Source organism: Perna viridis, chromosome 9, assembly GCF_037379345.1.
Source record: "Perna viridis isolate PV_CMFRI_1.1 ecotype Kerala chromosome 9, ASM3737934v1, whole genome shotgun sequence".
In the NCBI taxonomy this organism is placed as follows: domain Eukaryota; kingdom Metazoa; phylum Mollusca; class Bivalvia; order Mytilida; family Mytilidae; genus Perna; species Perna viridis.
Window position 1 is genome coordinate 34,525,213 of NC_142453.1, and position 18,708 is coordinate 34,543,920.

Genomic DNA, 18,708 nt, shown 5'->3' on the forward strand with positions numbered 1-18,708 from the left:
CTCATATAAGTAAAAGGCAAGAACTAAATTTATAGTTGTCCAATTTGATTGTTTTTCTATACAAACGTTTTGGCTGATTTATAACAATATACATATATGTACCATTTTGGTATGTGATTATTTTAAAAAGATACTAAATAAAAGAGACTGAGACGCTTAAACGATCAACAAATAAAAACGGACTTCATTAACTTCATAGACAAACTTCTCAAGGAGAACTTTATTGGTTGGGTGCTGAAAATGTACAAGTTGGCCTTGAGCTGACATTTCCATCCCGTGGGTTTGTTGTCTCGTTGACCTATACACCATATATATTCTCGTTATACCTGTTTATATGGATTTGCCGGCTTAATTTGGAACCAAAAATTGTTAACATACCAACTGCATATTGGTACCCTGCAATATCAGACAGATAGCCAAGCTTTACTGCGTCTTTGTTCCCGGTGAAACCCTTCCACGTTACAGCTAAATGTGAACCATCTATAACGTAACCATTAAATGTGTCTATCGATACAATTCCTGCATGCGGATAACTACTATCAACTAGGAAACCGTTACTGCATAATCGGAACTCAGATGACGCGGCACATATATAGAAAATCCGATCGGTCTTGATAAAAGGGTTGTTAAAATCAACAAATCCACCTGTTGTGTTCAGTGAATGTAAACAGGAGTCATCTATTGAACATAGTGATGACGGTACATCCCGTTTTGATGTAAGGTACCATGTAATTTTCATGGTTGGTCTTCCAATGATAAGGCCTCCAATTTTGACATTAGGGTCTGTGAACTCTAGTTCCGAGTCTTGAAGCAGTCGAAGTTTTGAACCAACGTTTGCTGTGTATCGAAACTTTAAGAGGTCTTTTGTGAAGATGTCATTCAGGTTCAGATCATATATGATATTTTTTTCAAACGTATTAGGATCACTTATGAACTCGATCGGTGAGCAATGTTTCGGCATTATACCAGTAGAACAGACTGGCTCCACACAAACAAAGCTAATTTTGTAAGGTAAAATATTAGTATCAATCCAAGATACACCCTGAAATAGTAACATATTAATTGTTCTTGTACTGCCTTCACAGGTTTATACAGAAAAAATAGTAAAACATATATGGGTATAATTCTACTCAGATATACGTACAATCTATTGTTGGAAACTTCAATACACAGAACAACATATAGATGACACTATCAACCCTTTAACAACGCGTAGGTGCCACACTAAACAAAAACCTCCTTAAAGCGTCAAAACAAGCTATCAAAGAGCAACAAACTACAGAATATGGACATAAAGATACAGTGAACTGAAAAAAGTTCCTATTAGCATAGACCAAATTTCCTTAAATGTAGCTTTGTTCGACATTTAGTCATTTATGGTAACATAAATTTTAGTTATGTTTTTTTTAGTCTTCTTAAATTATGTTTTTTTATTACTTACCTGCATTTTTACAGGTTCGTCAACAACATATTTCAGATCTGATACTTGTCTGAAACCATCGCCGTCAGTATACACAGCCCATCTATATACAGGTGCTGACTCGTTCATATAACACAAGTATTTCTTAATAGTCAGCGAGACATTAAGGCGAAGACCATGGACCGTAGCTTTTGCACTAAAAGATATTGGCGATATCGGTGTGTATTCTACCACAAAAGTCTCTGAAGAAACACTAGACAGACATATTTGTCCAAAGCATGGCTTCACAAACACTTTGTATGAACTAGATGCAAAGTTTCCAGTAAAATTATACGATGTTGATCTACCTGCATGTTGATAGACCAAATCATTCTGACATTTTCCGTCTATATATGTGCATAGAGCAGTTTTGTAGTGTATTTCTGAGAAATTAGAATCTAATGTCCAGTGGACTGGAATGAAGGTGTCGGATATCTTGGCCTTTTGTAACGGGTTGCACTGGTATAAATATGTGTTCGTCTTGTTGAAATAATTAACAGTCTCCTTGGGTGACGTTATATTTAAGATTTCAATGTCGTTTAAAGGCATGAAAGTGAAAACGTAGAATCCAGACAACATGCGAGACTCCATTGCAAGAATGTTTGGATCGTTTAATGTAATGTTTGCCGGAGTGAAAATAGAGAATGTTCTACCAAACATCAATGGTTTCTTAGTTTGTATTTCAATGTTTGATTGTTTGTTTATCAATTCGAATTCCACAAGATTGTTGCACTTTTCGCCATGATAGACTGACAATGATGTCAAGACGCTAGCTTCGTCAAGTACAACAAATCCATCAGAAGATGACAACGTAGTTCCCCCAGAACAAGAAGCTTTTATTGTTGCAAAGTATTGTCTAGTGTTGAATCGAAAATCTTGACAAACGAGGTTAGTCATATTTGAAGGAATGCTGTGAAATGGGATAGAGTCGTCTAGTTCAGGAGATGTTCCGAGACCTAGCTGCAGCTGAACATTCACATGATGGTCGAATCCCGTCCATGCGACACAAAACTGATTTGAATCAATAATATAGTCAACGTCCTGATAGGTAGACTCACAGTTAGCGAGGACATCTAATACAAGTCCAGCCCTCGGTGGGAATAAATACGGCAGGTGAAACGGTAGGGTTGTGATAGAACAAAAATGTCCTGCGTAGTTGTAGAAATGGAGTTGAGCATAAAATGCAGATCCATCATTAGAGTTGTACTTCTGTAGTCGTTTTACAGGGTATTTAATGCATTGGTTTTTTGCTCTACAGTCCCCATTGTGATTTTTTAGATTCCATTCCAGGAATGGTGTAATGAAACTATTTCCAGTACCTGACAATAGACTTTATTATTCGCCAAAGTCTTCATTGAACATATAAATCATACCTACAATTCTTACATCCCCTAACTTTTATTTCTGAAAACAACATTCATCGCGAAAAAGACCTCAATTTAACATTAAATATATAGACAAAAAATATGAATTATTTACCAACGAATAGGAAATACTTAGTAATTAGTTTCAAAAAGTTAAAGTTTCATATCAGAGGAGAAAAGGCTTTTCTAATTGGTGAAAACGTGGTATTAATTTATATGTGGTACAATGTCAGGATGGCAATATCACGTGATAATACCCGGTTTATTATTATACAATTATGCCCTCTTCAAATTTTTTGCAATGAAATACCCACACTAATTGCTGATATAGGGGGTATTATCGATGAATTGACTGCTTCTTGGAGGTGATAATGCGTTCAACATTAAACATGCCCTCGCCAGCTGCTCAGGCAATATCACTGTCCCGAGAGCAGTTAATTTATCATAATAAGGAATTCTAAATGTTTTTTCTCTTACCAAATCTAAACATGACTTGACCAATTTCTTCAGACTGTTCTGTATCATATACTTCCGCCTGTGTCCATTCTATGACCAATTTATTTCCTTTGACCACGGGTTGCAGACTTGTCGGGCATACTGGTGGAGTCTCATCGGCAATTAAAGGCCCTATCCATACCGTTGTTTCTAACCTAGCCCTATTTATGACACGTAGAAATATGTAGAATCCATCAAATCCAAGCATCCCCGGATGATGCTGAATGTATCTGGAAGGATGGTGAACTTTTATATATCCCTGGATATCAGGGTCATCAATTGTGCTCCGATCTTTACCAAATCCGATGTAGATATCGCTGATCTGACTACGATCTTCAAATGTCTCCCATGAAAGATCAAGCAAGTCAGTTGGTACGTATATCACGTGACGGGAGTACAGCATCACGTTTCCACATATGAACTGTGAAATATCTGATTTGTTTGTATTAGTAACAATTTCCGAAGGAATAATTTTTAATATGACATCATCTGATTTACCTCTGCATAAGTTAGTACACAAGCTACTGTTTAAGGCTACTTTGATAAGATTGTCTTTAATAAACCAGGCCGTACCGTTTAAACAACCTACTGATTCCTTTATTTTTCCATGCTTCACCATGAAATTTGATATAATCGGCAAAGTCATGTCAAATATAATTCCGTCAGAACATACAACCTTGGAAGGGCTCATTGCATTGTTATATGCTACGACAGAGACGAAGTACTGTCCCTCTCCACCTGGGAATTGGAGCTTTGCTAATGTGTGAACGGTTTCAAATATAATTGTCCCATTTTGGAAGTCTGTATCAAAATGTCCTGCTTCGTTCAGGCATTTGTTACCAAGGGCTACTTTGAATTGTTTAATTCCGCTTTCATGATCAATGAAGTCATGCCAATGAATTGTTATTTCATCAACACTTGTGTAGTCAATGTCTTGTGACCCAAGAGGACCCTCAAAGACAACACCTACCTCCGGAGGAGATTCATCCAGAAGAATATCGATATGTTCAAACGCACGTAGAAAGGCGTGATTCATTGCTTCAATCGTGAAGAAGTATCTTCTATTATGGTTTCCTATATGCCTGTTTTTTGAAGCAAGTTTTCCTAAGTCAGCTTCAAACTGCATATAACTACAGTTACCAATCTTCGGACAGTAGACTGATGAATTAGAAAGTTTGTTCTGCAAAAAAGAGACATATTTGACATAGTAGAAAATATCGATAAATTTGTCTAAGGCTTTTTTTAATACAGGAAAAAAACATAAAAAATGTTATGAAAGTAAATACAAAAACAGTTTTTGATTACGTAGGAAAAGTAGAAACTTTAAACACCTTCCACAGAGCAACATTACCAATATAATTTTTTATCTTAAAGAGTAGAATAAAGTTATTATGTACATGATAGTTTTCTATAGTAATATCACTACAATATTAAAAGTGTGAACCAATATAGTATAATCTTTTTTAAATTGAGGTTAGTTTTGATGGAAGATATTCTTTGAAAAAATAAACGATTAACAGCTGCTATTTTCAAATTTAAAAATGACATATAAGTTTAACTTACTACGGTTATAACACCAACAGCTTTCTCAATAAGTAAGGTTCTATTTTCATAAGTCCCAAAGGCCCATTTTATTTCTCGTATACCACTGTGAATGTCGAAGACTTTAAACTGTATTGCAATCTTGGATAAGTCTGTGCTATTATGTACATATATTTGTTTAGTTCCATCACATGTCAACCAAATGTCAGTTATTTCTGGTACAGAACGATCAATAAACACAGAGGCACTGTCACTAAGCGTGTGATTCATCATGTCTGTGACTTGTAGTTGAAGAGTAAACTCATCCCCATCAACCATATCTGGGTACGTGCAGAGGCTTTCCGAAGTAAAGTTTTCCACTTGGCCGGACATGACGATCTTTTCATTCCTTATTAGAGAATAATTGAATCTTGTAAGTCCATTTACATTGATCGTCCCATTTATTGGTAAAATGCCAGAATTTTGATCGTATTTACCGGATATTCCAGTGTCTGTTTTGATCTTACGAAAATGATTATTTGTCTTAAAATGATCATTAAAGTATCTGTCAGTCCAGGAGTAACAAAGCTTCCCGTGGTTGGTTTGCCACTTATATTTCGTTTTATTGAAACCCGTATTCACAAGTAAAGGGCTTGTATTGTTTATTGCAATAACTGAAGTGTTATCATAAAGCACAAACCGGCGTGCATATCGAACATTGTTTGCAAAGTCTTTTACCTCCAGTAAAATTGTATAAAGCATGGGGTTCTTTCGTGGTAACTCAATATCAAGAGATGTATTTGTAGTGATCATCCTTTTTACTGATGATGTGTCTCTCATTAGTAATGTAAGGTTTGAAGGAATAACCTCATACACTTCTAGTGCATAGCTCTCAATACCAGATGCCAGCAAAGATTCACCACCCGCGGGTACAGAGTCTATCCATCCTTGAAATTGTGCATTCAGTTTTCCTGAAGATGTAAGTCGCGTCAAAAGCTTTAATGGTTCGAGTTTACAACTTCCTCTCTCGGAGCAATGTTCCGGTGGTGCCGTATCATGTATGTAGCACAAGGTTTTATTGGTTTCTGTTTTGTCGAAGGGTATTTTTACTATAGTCTTGCTTTCTAAATCTTTAGAACTAAGAAATCCCCCTCCTTTCAGATTATATGTAAGACATAATCTGAAAAATAAGAAACCATAGAGTCATGCATTATGACACATTGCTTCGCCAAAAAAATGGTTTTGTGCCTTTGAGCAAAAATACTGTATTTTACCTCTTTACATTTCAACGACGTTTTGCATTTTCGATGCACATGTTATTTTATTCTATAATATCAACTATTGTGATGTTATGTTCACTGCATCTATCCAATCGAGCTGATCATGAACAAAACTGTAGAGACAATGTTTTCATTGTGTACATTAATATCGAATTCATAAGTATCAGCATTGAACCTTTTACAAACGTATATGCATGTATCTAGTTTCATGCCATCTTATTCAATATTTCTAACCCCTCATCAAAGCTATCTGTTTCATCATTTTAAATGACTTTCAGTTGTATACTATGTATGTGTATAAATAATAATTTCTTCTCTCAAATCAGATAACGCTAACCGTGCCATGTACCTCTTTATTTCATTAATATCTTTGTTAAATATTTTGTTCATTGTTTAATACCCCATTTGACAGAAAAAAAAAGCAGTAAATGACGGTTTACAAATCTTGTCGAGCAGCTTTTTGTAGTTTTGAAAGATTAAGAGAGAATAAGAGAAGACACGCGACATATTTATACTATTATACCTTTCTGCATTTTTCAGGGTGACATTTGAGGTAACATTCGTCGTCTCGGTAAAATCTCTCACTGGATTCCACTGGTTCCTTTTCAATACTTTTTGGTTAATTAATGTTTTAGATCCTAAAACGCCACAATAGAATTAGATTGAAATATTGGATGGTAAAAACAAGCATATATGGTATATTTACAAGATTAAGCTATTGTTAAGATTATATTAATCTTTACAGTGTATATATTAATGCAGATCATACTTAAGTAGATACATTTTCCTAGTTTATCTCAAAGATGACCTGAATGAACATACTTTAGAATTTAATGTAAAAAAAATAGGTCATCGAACTCTTTTGCTTTCAATATTAAAAAACGCAAATTCCCTATTTATTTCAATAGAAGATTTTCCTGCCAATTATCTCCCCTTTGAAAAAAAATATTCCTCTTGAATGAGGCTTTTTTTTTAAATATTGTTTTTAATTTTACTATTCTAATATAATTTTTATGCAAAACATCATATGAAACAATTCAAATAAAATATATTTACATCATTTCAAACACTATCTATAATAGAAAGTATATATATTTGTATGATTTTGCAAGATTACAGTCAAAAATGATCCGTGTAATAGGTATGATCTACCTAAAACAGATCCCACAACACTGCATTGCTTTTACTTGCGCACCGAATATCCATTCTTACCTAAAATAAATGTCTCTGTTTCTACGGATGTTCATCTGTTTGAACTGATATTAAGGGGATTAATGTTTTCTTTATTCATATGTTAAAATGATTACTGGATTGCTTTACTTTTTGTAACACAATTCGAAAAAAGTAACACAATTTGAAATTATGTCAGAGGGGTAAAGCTTTTTCTATTTGTGTTGTGTGGTTTCTGATCAAAAAGGATAATATCTGTGAAAAAAAAATCAAAAGGCAGTTTTATGTCTTACCTTTTATGTCGTGCTTGAAAATGTATATCAAAACATCTGTCACACCAAACAACTCATTAGGGACAAAGTCTGGCCTGATTTTGATTAAATCGTTGTTAATTATTACTTCATATACCCCACCTAAATCAACCATGAAATGGTCCACCTGAGATCTACCATAAAAATCCTTCTGCGATGAACACTTTGACGATCCTACGTGTGATAATATCTTGGCACCATCGACCGCTACTGCTGTGGTCTGACATGTCTGTATTTCTGGTTTGGATGTTGCTTAAATTAATTATTGATTCGAGTTGTTGCAATTGTATACATTTATCATTATAGGCAAAATTTATGTTTCGGAAACACATGCATATATGCAGAGAAAACAAACATATGACTATGTTTTATGGCTGAATGAGACAAAGACGTTGTGATAGCTTTTTTGATAAAAACACCCCGATTAGATTATCTAAATAAAGTTGTTCACTTTGTTTAATTCTAATGATTCTTTCAAAAGCATAAATTCATGTTAATCCAATAATCTAATTTGAGGCCATCAATAAACAATCATTACAAAATAACGTATTTATTCTAGTATTATTCAGTAGTCATGGATTTTTATAAAAACACAATATCAAAGCATTAACACAAACTGAGTGGCTACAAGTATTTTTCATATAAATTTTATATAGACAATTGAAAAAAAATGAAGGGTAATTACAAAATTGAACTGATTTTTAAAATCTAGGCTGTAGTCAAAAGAAATACTCAAAAGGAATGTTCGTACAGTCCCTGTATGGGATAAACTTCCCACTTGCCCCATACCCCATTGCCCAATGCCCCTTTCCCCATTGCCCCATTCCCGATAGCCCCATCCCCCATTCCCCATAGCCCCATTCTCCCATTGCTCCACCCCCATGGCATCGACTTATTTGCTGTTGTCAAATGCCTATTCCCCATTCCGGAAAGAAAAAGTAAAGTAAATATTTTATCAAACACATGTAATGCATTCGGATGCAGAAAGATTTGTGCAATCAATATTGATTTTAGAATCTCGCCGTCGAGTTCGAGAATTACCGAATGCATGCGATACTTGCATAGTTAATTTGTATTATCGCCACTTCAAGCTGCATGAAAAATAATCATACAAAATATTCTGAAAACTGTAGATATATGTATTAATTGTGAGTGGAGTGAATTTAATTTCTAAAATGATTCTTATCCAAGTGTATACATATTCAGTCCCAGTTCCACAAAATAATATATTTCTGTAAACTCTATGGGTGCAACCAAATTTAATTTCAATGTGGACAGATATTATTGTTTCAAATGTAAACATTGTCAAAATAAGCATCATATGTGTGGCTCCGACATATTATTTTCAGTCCGGAAAATGACATATTCTGCAGATTATAAGGGTGTAAACTATTTCAATTTCAATAATGGTCCAAAATTATTGTTTAATATATTTAAAATGGCTCTATCAGTATCCGTTTGGTGGTTGCGACACCCATATTTCAGTAAAAAATCTTCAAAATGACATATTTTTGCAAAGTGTATTTGTACGAACACTTTCAATATACCTATTAGTCTAAAACTAGTGAAATAAATGTTAAAATTATCAATATCAGAATAATATTGATGGTTGTAATACATATATTTCAAACCAAATTCATGAAAATGAGATATTTTGCAAATTAAATGTTTGCGAACACTTGAAATATCCGTAATGGTTTTGTATTATTGTTTAAAATGTTAAAATTGTCAGAATAAGCATCATATGTGTGGCTGTGACACATTAATTCAAGTCAAATTTAAAAAAAAAAATGACATATTTCTGCAGATTGTAAGGATACGAACAGTTTTAATTTCAATAATTGTCTAAAATTATTGCTTAAAATACCAAAAATGGCAATATTATTATCCTTTTCGAGGTTGCGACAAATGACTTATGTCTGCGTATTGAAGGGGAATCAACATTTTATTATTTTGTTTAAATGGTCTTTTTATTATTGCTCTTTTTATTATATATGAACAATAGATGAGTGGAAATAATGAAGACTAAATACAATAAAAAATATGTAAATTTAATCTACGATCTCCACATAAGTATTAAAGTTTTTTGGGAAGATGCATTCAGTACAAGATAAAATGATAATATATACAAGTGAAAAATCCAGTAAAATAATTTGTAGACATCATAAAAATTCATCATTGATTAACAATTTGTCGGAAACAATGTTTTTCAATAAGATATGGATATCGGTAATACAATTGTTAGGTAGCATATGAGACGTATTTTCTTATCACCTTGGTCTAAAACCTGTCTCTCTGCAGCAACGTTAGCGTCTTAAGAAGTCAGAATAGTCGCTACTAGGTCTGACATATCTTATCAACTGAGCAATATAAACAGCATATACAGGGAGAGCTGCACGGTAGAACTGCACAAGAAATAAAAACATCATCAATTTTAAAATCAAAATCGCCTCGCTTGGCAAATATTTTTGTACTGGGATTACTATTGTCGTCAAATTCGAGATGACGGTTTAAAATTGATGCTGAGGCAGTCTCATTCATTTTTGGTTCTAGTGGATGAATAAACGGAAACCTTTCTCCAAATTTCGGATTAGTAACATCTTTATGAGGAGAACATCATCAAAAATCGAAATGTGAAATAGAAAAGACGTAACCTCTGGAACAGGAGAAGTTTTATGGTCGTCATGAACTCGTGGATCGTCAAGTTGTATTCATCCACACCATGAGGACCGATGTGTTCAACGTGTCATAGTTTCCCTTCTCTACTTCGTCTTCCCTGGACCTGACTTTTTATGAACAACTTGGCACGTATTTATAGAAAAGTAGAGGACGCTTACCCTACTCCCAGTTTTTAGTCGAGTCCGAGTTGCTCATTTACTTTTGTTGCTTTGTACGTATTATATTGGGGTTATATTTGCAAAGAAATTTCGACAAAATATACTAGTAATACAGTGAGCAAGCTTATAAAGCGAATACCCTCGTTTCAAATGGACTTAATTAAAAAAACACTTGTTAGATAGATTATCTACTTTTGGCATCCCCCAACAGAAAGTATATTCCTTCATGCACATCTAAATATCATACCTAACCTTCTTATAAAATTTCATAAAAATCCCTAGAACAGTATAGGAGGAGTTTTGCTTAAATGACATGTGGACAGACGGGCGGACAGACAGACAAGATGATCGAATCACTGCATGCACATTACACGACGAAGACTTTCCTTTTTCAATATTCCTTTTGATAATTGCCTAGAATTTATCAATTCGGTAATTTCTTTATTACCTACTTCAAAATGACTGAGTTATTGCGTGCATACGACACTTATATGCACGCTAAAACAGTGTTCAAAGTTTTAGACGGTAGCGTCGTTAGTTTACTACAACGTATATCGTGTATATCGAAAACACAGACAAATTTCGAAGTTCAATTAAATTTGAAATGTGATTGTTATTCCCTGAATAAATAGTTAAAAATGCTTGTATTTCCACATTATTTGAATATAGATAGTAGTATACTGTGAAACTTACGCTGACATCTAGCAATGTTGTTATTAACTATAGTTGTAAACCCTGACATACATTTACAATCAGAAGCTAACGTGCTGCTGTTACAAGTTCCTGGCCAACACCAACGGTTTCTTGAAGAACATATATCTAGAACAATAGATCGATTGCATCTTTCAAAACTAAGAGGATATAATCATACGTTATAATTTCAATACCATATTAAGAACACTTTTGTAGACTTTGCACATGAATAGGAAATCAATCAACATGGCTTTTTTCACATTAAGATGCAGTACATAATTACGAACATAATTAACGATTTGACTGGAATAAACACAGTGCGTTATATTATTATTCCTATATAAGTATACGATTACAATTACTTTCTTTACCATATGTCATTTTACGAGTTCATGATGACGACCATAAAACTTTTATAGTGATGACTTCAGTCTTGTAGCAACATAACCATGTTCCAGAAGCCTAATTGTAAAAAGTCTAGCGCGATTCAAACATTATGGGTAGATACCACAAGCTCTGGCAAAACGTATGAGTTATTATATGAAAACTCAAAACGCAGGTGCTGAAAGGATGTTGCCGAGGATGAAAGGAAAGTTGACAATGCTGAATGAAATTCATCACGTTTGTCGTTAAGTTTGGTTGATAGGTTTCCTTTACCATCGATTTCTAAGTGTAGGTGAAGATACGAGGCTGATTTCACAATGTCTGCAGTATACTTTATCTTAAGTTCTTTGGTGTAGAAGCAATGTGTCCAATCCCCGAAACTAGGATTGTTAAGCGATAATACATCATCTATTTAGCGAAAACTGGGATTATGAGGATCTAGCTAAACGATGTTCTCTCTTTCGGATTAGATCAGCTATAAAGTCAATCTAATAAGAGTGAAGGAATAGATCAGCAAGGAGAGAAACACAATTTGTTCCCAATGGAATGCCGACTGTTTGTTGAAAAAGACATCCACCACACTATGTTGTCCAAAAATTCCAGCATTTCCAAAACATCTTCTTCGATACATTTGGAAGATAATTTGGCCTTATATTCTACAACGTATGTGAAGTCACTACCAAGAACTATATATTTGTATCTAGGTGTACCATCTTTTTGGAAAAACAACGATGCATGTTTTTGAGTCCGGATTTTAACTGAGTATGGGGATTAATTGTATACGGTTTTGAAAAATCATAGGTTTCAATGCTATTATATTCTGATAATAATCTTTAATTGAGGGTTTCCAAAAGGCCTTTCGAATTTTTCAGGATCCTCATTGAACTAATACCACTAGGGGAGCAACAAAGGGGCTCGTCACAGTTTACTATATAGGTCATATGCATTATCAGGACCCGGATATCTATATATAGAGCCCCTGCCAGTTGTTTAATGTGGTTCCGGATAACCGGCTTTTTTTGTCATTAAAAACATTCGGGTCATCACGGGTTTTTAAGGGTACGCAATCAAATAAATGGAACCAAGATCCTAGCGGAAGTCACCCAATTTTTTAGCATATCGCATTAGTGCCTTTTCGGATGTTGAAAGTAAGCCAAAATATTTGGAAGAGAATATTTGATGATTAGCGACTTTGAAGACGCCACTCTTTGATTTTTAATTTTGCTGTTCACACTACAGTGTTGACAATACGTTTATATGTATATGATTGATACTAAACGATATTAACATTTCATTTGTATGGCGGATAACATCGTAATTCACATACCTTTGCATTCCTTATCATCGACTTTATAATACAATTTTTCATCACATTTTGTACACCAATAGTCTTCTTTTGAAGTACACTCTACTGTATCACAATGAGACATATATGGACAGTCTAAAACAAAAATGATACCAATTATAAATGTCATCACAGGAACCATGATTCTGGCGGAAATCAGAAGAATGTAATCCAGGGACAAAAACCAGACATGTAAAACAGGTACTCATAACAAAGAACATAAAATAATCACAATAATACTTACAAAGTAACAAAATTAAACGAGCAACTTGGAGTCCACTAAAACTGGGAGCATGGGCCTGCACCGGCAGGGTAAGAGTCCTTTTTTTTTTAGAAATATCCGCCCAGTTGCTCATAAAAAGTCAAGTCCAGGGTAGACGAAAGAGGAAAGGAGAACTGTCACAGGTTGAATAAATCAGTTTTCATTGTGCAAATGGATACACCGTAACGATCCACGAGTTCATGATGATGGCCATTAAACTACTGTATTGATGACTCTTAAATTGTAGCAAGATAACCCTCTTCTAGAAGCCTGATTGTAAGAAGTCTAGCGAGATACAAAAAGTCTTTGTAGGTACGACAAGACAAGCTCTGGCATAACGTATGAGTTGTGATATGTGCATTTGCCGAAGGGATATTGCCACAGATGAAATGAAAGTTGACAATTCTGAATAAAAAGTTATCGCGTTTGTCGTATAGTTTGGTGAATAGTATTCCTATAGCATTGATTTCTTTGTGTAGGTCAAGATGTGAAGCCGACTTCACAATGTCTGTAGTATCCTTTATCTCAAGTTCTTTGGGGTAGATGCGATATATCAAATCATCGAAACTAGGATTGTTTAACGATAATACGTCATCTTTATTGTGGAAACTGGGATTAGAGGATCTAGCTAAACTATGTTCCTTCTTTTTGGTCAGTTCAGCAATAAAGTCAGCCGTATAAAAGTGAAGGAATAAGCCAGCAAGAAGAGAAGCACAATTTGTTCCCATTGGAATGCCGACCGTTTGTTGAAAACGCGTCCACCACAATGGACAATATATATTGAATTTTAAATTCTCTTTCTTTGATATATAAACTGAAAATTTTAAACGTTGATGAAATCATTAGACACCATTACTAAACATTTGTCTTTTTTTCAATTGTAATAGTACATTGATACTTCGCTAATAACAATTTTGACTCGTCCCAAAGAACAATTTTAAGCATAATCATGTTTTGCCAACAAAATGTCTTAAATATTTTGAAACAATGTAGTGGTATTTTCTACTAAATAAATATTTAAACACAAAAGTTTTCCCATAGATTTACTCTTGTAGACAGGAAATTCATAATTGTGATAATGTTGAATGTTTAAACTTACAACCGCGACATTGGTAGTTGTTGACTTCGACAGCATACACCTGACTAGAAGCATTACAGATGTTGTTATCAACCGTAAAACTACATCGCTGTTGACCAGAACATTCACTTTTAACAAACCGGTACACTTCATCTGCACACTTATGTCTGACGCCACTATCTCCATTGCTTGTAGTCCATGTGTGTATTATATTAATGACTGAATCCTCATGACAAGATATGGTAATTACCTCGCCGTTCTTCTTTTCTGCTGCTGAATGTGAAGCTTAAAAATCAGAACATACGTCGATTACTGCAAAGTGAAACATTCGTAAGTGTTCAAAAAGGTTTTAGTGAATACGTTTTACAAAAGATAAATTTTGTACGAAACTGAAAAGGATAATATGCATTTGTTTTTCTGCTTCATACGGATCTAAAAGTGTGTTTGAACTATATCATTTATGATGTGAAAAGTGGCAAAGTCCACTTGATTAATCACGTGAGGTATGAATAGCAATAATCAGTTAATGCTTGGTTTATCAGGCTTGAATGGGAATCACTGAAATAGATAACAGTGGTAGCATTTTATAACCAACTACGTTTCACATTTTAAATTTTAAATTTTTGTAAAGGAAAACTATTGACCAAACTTTACGACAAACGTGATGACGTTTCATTCAAAATTGTCAACTTTCCTTTCATCTGTGGCAACATCCCTTCAACACCTGCGGCCCCGTGCAGGTCCAGGTGTTAAAAGAATAGGCCTGCAGCAGCGCTAAGCTTGTCGTGAAAAGCGACTAAATAGTGCTCAGAACCCTAGCCAGGGGCTAGGGCGTTCTGTCCACTGAGCAACTGGGATGTGTGCCCCAGGTGGTGGAATGGGGTACCCCTGGCTTCTCACATGCTGGGGTCGTCAGGCTATAATACGGAAAACCTGACCGCAAACCATAGGGTGCATCGTGTTGGGAAAGATGCCACGTTCCTCGCACGTTAAAGAACCCTACTGTGGTATTCTCCCGGAGTAGGAACCATAGGGCTCCGCCACAGGAGGCTAAATTGCCCGACCCTACCCACCTCTCCCTATTTCCAGTGGCAATCAAAATTTGTCGACCCCATAGTCCTTATGTCCCATTCCTTTTTCATTTCATCATCATTTCATGTTCATATTATCATCAATTTCATGTTCATCGTCTGAATATAGCTGAAGTATTGCTGCTCGGACGTTAAACCCCAACAAACAAACAAACATTCAGCACCTGCGTATTGAGTGTTCATATCACAACTCATACGTTATGTCAGAGCTTGCCGAGACTTTTTGTATCGCGCTAGAACTCTAACAAAAGGCTTTTGAAACAGGGTTATGTTGCTACAAGATTCAAGTCATCACTACAGACGTTTTATGGTCGTCATCATGAACTCGTGGATCGTTATGGTGTATCCATCTGCACCATGAAAACTGATTTATTCAACGGGTCATAGTTTTCCGTTCCTCGTTTGTCTACTCCGGACTTGACGTTTTTATGAGCAACTCGGCGGGTGTTTCTAGAAAAGCAGAGGACGCTTACACTACCTGTGCACCTGGTCCATGCTTCCAGTTTTTAGTGGAGTCCGAGTTGCTCATTTGCTTTTGTTACTTTGTATGTATGATTTTAGTTACTTTATGTTCTTTGTTGTGTATGTCTGTTTTCCATGTCTGGTCTGTCCCTGGATTGCAATCTTTTGATTACCGCTATAATCTTGGTTCCCTTGATTACTCTTTAACTCCATTTGACCCATCCAGAATTTGTCTTCATGTGACTTAAATCAAATGTATATAATCTTTATTGACAATGTCATGATACTTTACAGTAGTTCATTGCCTTCTATATGCTAGAAGTACCATTGACAGTACAGACATTTAATGCTTTCTAAAAAGTATGATTTATTTCTTTATGTACTTTTGTTTAATTGTTAGTCAAATGATTTATTAATTTAACATTGTGATAAAAATATGAGATATTTGTGGAGATGTTAAAAAATGAGAAATTCAACATAAATACATACAAATAAAATATGTCGACCTCTTCACATTAACTCCTCCAATTTTGTATACTAGACCTGAAATTAAGAAAACTGTACTATCTACGATACTGCAAATAATACAAGAAGATACCACAGTTGATACATCAGTCTCATTTATATATACCTAACCACACAAAGGCACGACGTCTACAACCCACAATTTAGACAGATAACTGTACTTAATATTCTCAGCGATATAGATGAAATAACGATAGGTAAGGAAGTGATTTTGATGTGATTTTATTAAACTTTGTCTCGGTTTAAGCACCAATCGGTATAAATTAAAGGCACTGTCAAACAAAGAGATACTTCATGTTAAAGAAAAAACACCATGCATGCGATGTCTTTTTCCGATCTTCGTTTAACGTTACTTAAATCCATTCTGTATAAAGATCTGTAATTTGGAGATAATCTGTATTTATTTCCCGCTAAAATCAACCAAATTATGAATGATAACTCTTGCATAGTGCCAATTTCATGTTATTTTTATATAATTGTTATCTAAAAAGCGCAAGAATCGAATACAAAACTCAGACCTGCTTTGTGGTCTGTTAAAGTTTCGAAAGACTGCTACTTCAGTATGAGGTATTTTGCGTAATTAATTGTGGTAGACAGGTAGACAGAGAGGGGATCGAAAAATTATAACCAATCAACAGCAGGGAGAGGACATTCCTACTCTTGTACATAGTACATGTTGTCATTATAAAGAAAAGGTCTGCTTACCTTATTTTACTTCTGAACTATTGCATTTTACTTTTGTTATGTAGAAACATAAAGTATATCTCCGATGCAATCAAATTTTTTTCTTGTTTTTGGTCCTTCCATTCATTGTTTACCTAATTATGCTCAAAGTCGTTTATTTCTCTGGTTCATAGGAATTTAGTTGTAATGGTACCATACTCGACGTCGGTTCATGCCCGTTATTCAGTGAACCACATTTATTTCAATCGTTCTATTCTCGAGACAGAGTCGTCTTTCTTTTATTTGTTATACGTATATCGGTTAACAAAAGACAAACATAAGTGTTATTGTTGTATATGATTAGTTAAAAAGAATTAAAATGATTCTCATTGCAATGCCGTTATTTTTGTTGTTAAGCACGGATTATTGACAAATACCCTTCACTGTATTGTCTGTTTTGACAAAAATGAAGTTTCGCACGAATTTGGAAATAAACAAACATTTGGTATGAACAAAAACCTCGAAAGGAATTTAAGACAACACGTAAATTATGGTGCTTGTGAAACTACCAACAACTGAAAATTGTCTAGGTAACAAAATCACGGCTGGTTTGACAATGTAAATATTGTGATGGTGCATTTAAAAGAATCGGATTTAAAAAAAATTAATTTTAGAAAACGGGGTTTTAAGACATGATAAAACCAATCACTCTAAGTATACTTAACATCGGAAGGTGATAATAAACTTGAAGGTGGTGATAATCTTGTAGTTCTACTTTCATATCAAATGTGGTTGGTCTAAGCATTATGTGTCGCCGGATATAATCTTAATCGGATTAATGTTTAATATTTCATCTTTATACATATCATCTGTACAGTTTCTCTGCTTTAGTTTTCATTTCTTATTTCTATAATATCAGTTAAGTGAATTACTCGAGGTATAGTATTTATTACTATAATAGTTATCGTTATTGATATTTTGTTTATTGAAAAATACCAGATTCTGAACAATATATTACACTAAAACAACCTACTTGTAACGGCAGATAATAAACATATGGCACAGACTACTTTGTTAATGGTTTGCAGCTGAAACAATACGAAACATTTTATTTTATTGTATAAATATTCATACGTTTGGCTATACATACATTCACATTTTACAATAAAAACGGATCAAGATTTTGTAACAAAACAAGGAGCAAGTAAAGAAACAAGGAAAGATTATACTTCAAAGTTAAGGTATGTCTGCCATTACTTGAATATTTTATAAAGGAAACTTATAACTCTTTCAAAAGATTATAATACAAGTAATTTTATTGTACCAAAGAAAAGCCTAAAAATAAGAAAGAGTAATTAAGGGAACCAAGTTTCTAGCGGTAATCAAAATATTGTTATCCAGGGAAAGTTTACTAATTTTAAAATTACACTATATATTTTAGTTGTAAAGTTTGGCAACCATTCATACACTAAATTGAATATTTCAGACGTATTTGATCTGTTGACATTTAAAATATTCCGGATATTCTAATGTCCATATAAAGTAAAAGTAAGAAATTTATTTTCGTTTGATGTACCTTGTATCTTTATTTCCATAATAAAGATGAGTACAGAATAATATAAAAACAGACTGATTCTGTAACTCTTACACATACTGATACTTATAAACAAACAATGTAACTTACCATTACTTCAAATGGCGTTCAGAATAGATCATTGTCAATAAATTTATACCAGTATTTTGTCAGGTATTATCAGCATAGGATTCG

The 18,708-nt window shown here is 34.2% G+C and overlaps 1 protein-coding gene across 2 annotated transcripts in view; it reads right to left on the reverse strand.

The window, feature by feature from the left end:
• The window catches only part of LOC148607950 (uncharacterized), a 28,917-nt gene extending 10,209 nt beyond the window's left edge, over positions 1–18,708 (reverse strand). For both annotated transcript variants that reach the window (XM_088545283.1, XM_088545282.1), the window contains exons 1-12: positions 18,625–18,708; positions 17,974–18,028; positions 16,242–16,295; positions 14,221–14,484; positions 12,842–12,955; positions 11,131–11,256; positions 7,583–7,852; positions 6,643–6,757; positions 4,882–6,019; positions 3,301–4,498; positions 1,442–2,778; positions 379–1,042 (exon numbers count right to left, since the gene is read on the reverse strand). In XM_088545283.1, coding sequence (XP_088401409.1) covers positions 379–1,042; positions 1,442–2,778; positions 3,301–4,498; positions 4,882–6,019; positions 6,643–6,757; positions 7,583–7,852; positions 11,131–11,256; positions 12,842–12,955; positions 14,221–14,484; positions 16,242–16,295; positions 17,974–18,028; positions 18,625–18,627 — 5,338 coding nt within the window. In that variant the 5' untranslated portion in view covers positions 18,628–18,708. The remainder of the gene's footprint in view (positions 1–378; positions 1,043–1,441; positions 2,779–3,300; positions 4,499–4,881; positions 6,020–6,642; positions 6,758–7,582; positions 7,853–11,130; positions 11,257–12,841; positions 12,956–14,220; positions 14,485–16,241; positions 16,296–17,973; positions 18,029–18,624) is intronic.